Raw genomic sequence first — 8,057 nt, 5'->3', positions numbered from 1 at the left:
GGGGCGTGGTCACATTAGATATAATGAAGGGAGACATGAAAAACAGATGAAAACGCGTTGTTTTCATATGGATTACTTTATCACAGAATATCTGTTTTCGGCGGCACTTGTTTAGTTTAAAAGAAGACATGTCAAGTTTTCTATAGATATCTCTCTCATGTCTCTTCGTTGAGTATTCACGGAGTTACAATTCATTTTAATGACGTTTTTGTAAATGAAGATCAGCGCAGACAAAAGCTGCAGACAGCAGACAGCACACTTGTTATTATGTCTGTATCCAAAAAAAAGTAGACCCTTTACAGATTCGATTGATGTATTGCTCTTATCTGTACGATTAAAACTGAAAGTTTAATTTAAGTTATTTTCAGGGTTATCAGGAGAAAATTACTCATAATGCGTATCCGCGTTAATCGACTCCAGAGGGTTAACTAGGGAACAGGAGCCCATCCTGGGCATAACTGGGAAACAGGCTCTGGGGAAATGGAAGCCCCCTCAGAGCTGGACGATGAAACCACGAAAGAAGGAGGGCTGGATGGGACCAATGGAGATGTCAGAGAGAGGATGTCATCCTCCAGTTCAGAGTCCCAGTCTATAAAAGCCCACTCCTCATTTTGGCAACTTTTGGCGCTCCATAATTTGCTCACCCTCAGCCACGATGCAGGGGGCGGAGCTACACTCCGCACTCACACTATCCACGGCTTGCTCCCTCGTGGTGAGCACTGTTGCTGGCTCTCACACCTGGTCTGATGGGTTACGCTCTGGCTTTCCTTCATTGGTGGGCTTGGGTTTATGCAACTCTTTTACCAGATGTTTAGAAGGCAGATCAATGTTTGCGACGAAAAAATATGTGCAAACTGTAAAGAAGCAGAGATCACTTAGTTCCTCACTTTCTGAATCTGAGATAGTTCGCCAACTTCACTGAAAGTTAAAGGGGGGGTGAAATGCTCGTTTTCACTCAATATCTTGTTAATCTTGAGTACCTATAGTACTCCAAAAAGTCTTTAGTTTTATTATATTCATAAGAGAAAGATAGTCTGTACCGATTTTTTCCAGAAAAACACGACCGGCTGGAGGCGTGACATGTGGGCGGAGCTAAAGAATCACGAGCGCCAGTAGGCTTTTGCGTTGAGAGCATGTGGAAGCTGTGACATTACCTTGATGAAAAAACCATCATCCAAAACAAACCATGGCTAACAGTCAGATTCAGCCGTTTATTTATGATCCAGAATCGGATCCCGAGGCTGAAACTGAACGAGAGCAGCAGCAGCAACGACTCGCTCCGAGCGGGGCTCGAACCCGGGTCTCCGGCATGGGAGGTGACGCACTAACAAGAAGGCAGAGACGGTTTTAGTCACCGCCTGCCATTCCAACACACGATCGTGACCCTTTTTCGTTGGGATTGCATCATCCTTAAGAAATAAACAATACGCAAATCCGTCGTCAAACTGGGCCTTGTTTGTAAAACAAGCATCTTTGAAATGCAGGGAACAAACAAAAACACTTGCACAACTCCGTTGATGCTCTGTAAAAATAAACTCCATCCACTGGTCCCTTAATGCTGTTTCTCTTTTGGTAATCTGTGCAGGGTTGTCTTGCTCTGGCAACCAAAAACACACTTCTTTTGTGTCTTTTCGCGACGCTCTCGCTCTGATCAGTGAATCGCTCTGATCGGTGAAATGTCTGTGCTCAGCCTCGCTATACGGGAGCGATAGGACCCATATAAGGAAATTCCGCTCCATCTAACGTCACACAGAGCCATACTCGAAAAAAACTTTCCGAAACTTGTGACAAACCGGAAGGAGTATTTTGGGAACAAAAATACTCCTTCAAACGTACAACTTAATTTTTGAAACTTTGTCCATGTTTAGCATGGGAATCCAACTCTTTAACAGTGTAAAAAACTCAGTATGCATTGTGGAAGATTTTTATTGGTCAATATGTAAACTAATCAGGCATAATCAATGTGAATCTAGCCATTTATGTATCAAGTTATTCTACTGTTATAATCATGCATTTGACTGTATGTAGAGGCCTGCGTGAGAATGGAATGTGCAGAGAGTGCAGGGGTATAGTATATGGTGCAGCTGCACACTCTATTTGGACATTAGACAAAATATATGATGAGACCTCCTTGGTGCAGACATTACCAAAATACAGCATATAGTAAAGTTGGATGTCCTGTTTTGACATAAGACAAAATATATGATTAGGCCTCCTCGTTTCACTTCAAATAAATTGTACATCCTAAAAGCAAGCTGGAGACACAGCCATAAAAGGTAAAAGAGTTAATAAACAGAACCATATGTATGAAATGTATTGAACATGGGCACGCCTTCAGAAGCAATGTATAAAATAGAGAACCGACACAGACTCGTCAGACTGTTCTGCAGAGCTATCTCGGTTTTATTTTCTCTTGAAAATAAAATCTTTCTTATGGAAACAAAACCCTGAGATAGTGTGATTCCTCAGATCCATGGAAGACGAAAATACACTACATTAACTCAGTATGCATGAAATAGCATTTCACCCCCCCTTTAACGTGCCTAGCATTTTCGAATGGTACATTATACATCACATCCTGACATAACGTGTCTTTACAGGACCTTTACAGGGTCGGTGTGAATGCACGCACATATTCCGGGTAATCACTGGAAGACTGAAAGTGCAAAATCTAGCGATCCAGGAAACAATTAACGGGACACATTACCCGTGTATTTTCCAGAATCACAGTGTGAAAGGGACTTTAATAAGACATGCTGTACAGAGGGGACTTGTCAGCACTATTGTTGTGGGACTGGGATGAAACACAGGAGTGCATGTGTTGTCTTTGAGGACGCTGACTTGGCATGCTGATTCCTTTCCTTAGACCCCAGGGTAGGGTCTTGATTCCAGGAAACGGGGAAGTGTTTTATTTTTTAATTTCTTGTGGTGTGTTTGTGTGAGGATGTAAAGGTATGTCATAGTTGTTTGTAAAAAGTTTAAAAACTTACAACTCTGTACATATTGAGCCGGGGGAAGCACTGATTTCCCGTCGTGTAATATGATTAGTGTTTGATCACGATTTTTGATTGCATTGTGTGAGAACTAGAGTGCAGTGCAGTGTTGGAGTGGCACTGATGTATTGCCATTTGCTCTAGCAAAGATGTACAGAGTTCATGTTTATTGAATCTACTATGATGTCTACTTAAATCATGCTTATTTTCTAATAAATTATCAATAAATATTTGTTAGCTGTGAAGAACTGGTGATATGACATACCCTTTGTCCCCCATATAGGTCAAATATAGATGTGTAAAATTTTCACATCAAGCCTTTCTTTTTAGAATGTCATAGCATTAATCATTTTTTTCCAGGGTCTTCACAGCAGTGTTGTAACATAATGTATATACAAATGCATTGTCCCACCAGCATAAACTCTGATTGTGTACTGATTACTGCTTCTTGTTGGTTGTCATGGTTGTTCATTTTTGTTTTGTGTTTCCTTTGTGTTTCCTTGTGTCCGGTCTTGTCAACTCTGTGTTTGGATTACCCATGTGTTAGATTGCCCATGTGTTGGATTCAAGACTAAACCTTCATCGTCATCTTAATGCATTTATTTACAGTATATTATGATATATATATATAAAACAGTCATTAATTGATGTTTTACGTTATGTTTCACAAACTTCAATGCAATTCCCATAGTGATAAGATTCAGACTTGTAATTCATATATTACCAGAAATAGCGGGCCAAGAAAATATCAGTTTAAATTTAATTAATTAATTGTTTACCTTTTAAGACTGTTGAATCTTGCCCATCATGTGTTGCTTTGTGTTTTGTTCAGGCTTGAACAGTATCATATAACATTTTGGTGCAAATATACAGAATAGTAAACCAAAGCTTGATGCTAAAATGGCAAATATCTCCACAGCTACAGTAAATTTTCCAGGAGAACTGACATATGAAGGGATAAATGTGATCCATACTGCACAGAATATGAGCATACTGAATGTGATGAATTTGGCTTCATTGAAATTATCAGGCAGCTTGCGAGCTAGAAAAGCCAAAATGAAACACAAGACTGCCAGTAGTCCAATATAACCTAGAACAGCAGAAAATCCTGTAGTAGAGCCCAAACTGCACTCTAGAATTATTTTTTCCTTATAATATTCCAGATTTTTACGAGGAAATGGAGGAGATATTGTTAGCCAAATCACACAGATAAGAACTTGTATAAGTGAAAAGGCAACGACACTGAGTCGCTGTTGTGCAGGCCCAAACCATTTCATGACATTACTTCCTGGAAATGTAGCCTTGAAGGCCATTAACACCACTATTGTTTTGCCCAGAACACAGGAGATACAGAGGACAAAAGTGATCCCAAATGCTGTGTGACGCAACATACAGGACCACTCTGTGGGACGACCGATGAAAGTAAGTGAACAGAGGAAACAAAGAGTCAATGAGAAGAGCAGCAGGAAGCTCAGCTCTGAATTGTTGGCTTTTACTATGGGGGTTTCCTTCTTACTGTAAAACAGAATGGTCACCAGCACAGTTAATCCTACTCCAAACAGTGAGAAAAAGATTAACACTATACTCATAACTTCTGTGAATGAGAGAAACTCTACAGCCTTTAATACACATTTATTTTTCTCAGCATTAGACCAGTATTCCTCTGGACACTGCTTGCAGTTAATTGAATCTGGAAAGAAAGTTGTGTTTACTAGTTATACAGTTGTAGTGTAATATTTATTTATTTATTTACAATTTATTTATTAAGTCCTTTGATAAAAAAATTAATTTTGAAGAGTAGAAGAAGAACACAAAGAAAGCAACTAACCAATTTTCTGTGAAACTGTAAGATGGGCTGTAGGTTACCTGTCTCATTACTGATTTCTCCTTCTGCACATGGAATACAGTCATAACAGCAGACAGGTCTTCCTTTTTGTGCAGCCTTCCTAGTGCCTGGAGGACAACTCTCACTGCACAAAGATCTCGGCTTCTGCATTGATAAATACATTATACATACAATTTCAATACTAGTTAATGTCATGAAGTCATTGTAAACATTTTGCATATGAGGAAGTATGATTGTTCCTTTCTGCCAGTAAATGATGCAGTCCTAGATTCTAAAGTGGATCATGACATATTAACTTCTTTCAAACCAAAATTCTGCTATTTACCTCCAGCTGTCCTCCAGCCCAGATTATGTTTTCAGTATTAACCACTAAGCGCTGGTCAGGAGGCAGCGAGGCATCATAGTATCCCACTGGTTTAAACTGGATTGTTCCATCTGAATTCTGCTGCCAGTTCACAACTTCATATTGGGCTACTGTGGCACCAGTATTGTCAAACCACACATGATCTCCAAACTTTACAATGAAATTGACTTTTTTTAGTGCCTCAACCACCTAGCAAAAACAATGATAATTTAGATATTTTAAGCAAAAAAAAAAAAAAACAACAAAAAAAAAAAACACCATACTCAGTTGATTCATTAAATTAAGATTTTTTCCCCCCTCTTTTTATCACTCTGGGGTGTGTTTCCCCAAACTATAGTTGCTAACCTGTTAGCAACTTGGTTGGCAATGAGAAATTTCATTGCAACAAACAAATTACTGTTTTGGGAAACGCACCACTGATTTGTGATATATGAACAAACCCCTGTAAGGTTTGATGTTTGTAAGTGCTACTGAATTGGAGATTTTTGACTCTGTGCAGGAGGTAAAATCAAATTGTGAGAAAACAGCCTTTAAAGATATGTTTTGTAATTTAAAAATTACAGATGCTAATAGATAAAGTGCAAAAAAAAGTATATTTTTTATGTTTTCTTTGTTCTTGTCTGAAAAACCAGTTGAAAAGCCAAAATGTTTAAAATTGATCAACACATGAAAAAACAACAAAAACAATAACAACTGTTTTTACCTGTCATGAAAAATAATAATAATAATAATAATAACATACACGTGCCCTTGGAATTGTAAGGTTCTATCTGACATTTTTGTCAAAATTGAGTTATTCACATATTCTGTGTCAACGTATTTACATTTTACATTTACATGTGATAATTTTGATAAAATGTGTACATTATGGGACTTTTTATTTTAAAAAACAATAAGGTTCTATCAACACAGTCGAATGGAACACAAAAACTTTGAAACTCAATATCTCAAAATCTCAAAACTACTCAGAATGCAGACAGGACCTTATAATTCCAAGGGAAAGATATATATATATATATATATATATATATATATATATATATATATATATATGTTTTTTTTTTTTTTTTTTTTTTTACCTGCTGTGGTTGAATTGCCAGGTCTTTCTTACAACCTGCTTGTTCTTTGCACTTGAACAGACTATGTAATGAATGAGCCACAGCATAAACTGCTTTGTAGACATTGCTTGCATATCTTTGCTCAGGTACATCTTCAATGTAATTTTTCAGGACAAGTATATCCTGATATCTGCTGCAATTTAATTTCACTTGAGAAGAATTCCCCTCAGTCTGTGAGCATGGAAAAGCTGAGTCCCAAAATGCTTTTATAACATAATCTGAAAATCCTTCAATATTAATTTTTCTCACTGCAAACCCTAGAGACCCTCCCAGAACATGAAAACTGTTTGGAGTGATCAAACTCTTTGCAGTTGTCCATGCTTCCACACCAATTACTTGCAGGCCTGTAATGTTCTGAATGCTTAGTTGCTCAAGAAGATTGACCATCTCAACACGGGAAAGAAATGCAATAATCACTTTTGTGGTGCTTTTTTTCATAGTGTCGACTACTTTCTGGAGTTTTTCTGGTTCTGTTCGATAGAATTTCACAGAGTACTCCACACAAATCCCCTCTTCCTGGGCTGTTTTCAGAAATATGGCCATTCCATTGTTTCCATAGTCATTGTCACTGTTCACAGCTCCCACCCAAGACCATCCAAAGTATTTCACTATGTATGCAAGTGCTCTGCTCTGGTGGTAATCGCTAGCAATAGTCATGAAAAATGAGGGGTAATCTTTTCTATTGCTAAGACACTCACATGTAGCTGAGTGACTAATCTGAAATAAATAAACAAACAGTGAAGCAGTGAAACCATCATTAATATTGTTATTATGTCATGATTAAGTATGCTTGCCCTTTACCACTGGAATCTTAAAAGGTCCTGTAGTTCTGGACAGAATCACTGTAGCAGAAGACTCTGTTTCTCCAATGATAGCATGTATAGGAGACTGTCTATTGCATGTGTCCCCTGCTGCAAACTCCTTACCATTCATCAATGCCATAGTTGCACTCATAGAAGACAGTCTTGAACCACAGCTATCATAGATTTTGTAACCAATAGAAACATTTGGAAGCAATTGTTCACTCCTGTTAATCTCCTCAATGGCAAATATCATGATTTGAGCCATCCGGAAATCTCTCAGATTCACACTGTCACAATATTCAGGATGTCATGGTTGTTTATGGTTATAAAGTAAGCATATATGATTTAATATCATGCGATATATTTTCTTTAAAAAATCTGTTGATACTAAATACTTAATCTGATATGTTTTTACAAAAAAAAAAAAAAATTACAATGTAACAAACCTGGAGCATGATAGAAGCTGAGGTTTTTTTTTAAATGCAAATGAAGGTGATATTTCTATACTGCGGATTGAAAAAAGTCCTCCAATAGTTATGTCTCCATCCTTGGAAAGCAGTGCATGATTAGGGTCTCCCATTTTTTGGCAAAGAGTGTCTTCTGCCTTTGGTTTATGGAAAAGCAGGAGAGTGCAAATAAAGAGAAGCATCCCAGAGATTGAGCTACACTCAGACTGCCAACTGCAAATGACCTAATACAGTATGCACTTCTATAGACTTAACATGTATGAATGATTGAGAGTGTAACCAATGACCTCAAAGGGTAGGGCAGGAGTCAACTCAATTACAATCTCAGAAATAAAGGTACAAAAGCTGTCACTGGGGTAGTACCTTTTCAAAAGATAAATATTTGTACCTATTGTATCAATTGTGTTTGTACCTATTGTACATATTTGTGTCTATGTTGGTACCTTAAAGGTACATATTAATATTA

General features: G+C 37.7%; 1 protein-coding gene across 1 annotated transcript; it reads right to left on the bottom strand.

Moving 5' to 3' along the window:
* Window positions 1–3,775: 3,775 nt before the first annotated feature.
* LOC113061285 (extracellular calcium-sensing receptor-like) lies at window positions 3,776–7,773 on the bottom strand. The gene is made up of 6 exons (XM_026230315.1): window positions 7,571–7,773; window positions 7,123–7,411; window positions 6,283–7,038; window positions 5,165–5,392; window positions 4,860–4,983; window positions 3,776–4,683 (listed from the first exon to the last, which is right to left on the bottom strand). Exons 1-6 carry the CDS (start codon window positions 7,771–7,773, stop codon window positions 3,776–3,778), a joined length of 2,508 nt encoding a protein of 835 aa, XP_026086100.1.
* Between the last annotated feature and the right edge of the window lie 284 nt (window positions 7,774–8,057).

This window comes from Carassius auratus, chromosome 43 (assembly GCF_003368295.1).
Source record: "Carassius auratus strain Wakin chromosome 43, ASM336829v1, whole genome shotgun sequence".
In the NCBI taxonomy this organism is placed as follows: Eukaryota; Metazoa; Chordata; class Actinopteri; order Cypriniformes; family Cyprinidae; genus Carassius; species Carassius auratus.
This window is presented reverse-complemented; position numbering and strand designations above follow the sequence as displayed.

Coding starts and splice junctions, on each gene's coding strand:
- LOC113061285 (XM_026230315.1), bottom strand. CDS start 7,773: ATGCTTCTCTTTATTTGCACTCTCCTGCTTTTCCATAAACCAAAGGCA. Junction 4,984..5,164: donor GGGCTGGAGGACAGCTGGAG/GTAAATAGCAGA, acceptor TTATCAATGCAG/AAGCCGAGATCTTTGTGCAG. Junction 4,684..4,859: donor AGAAATCAGTAATGAGACAG/GTAACCTACAGC, acceptor CTTTCTTTCCAG/ATTCAATTAACTGCAAGCAG.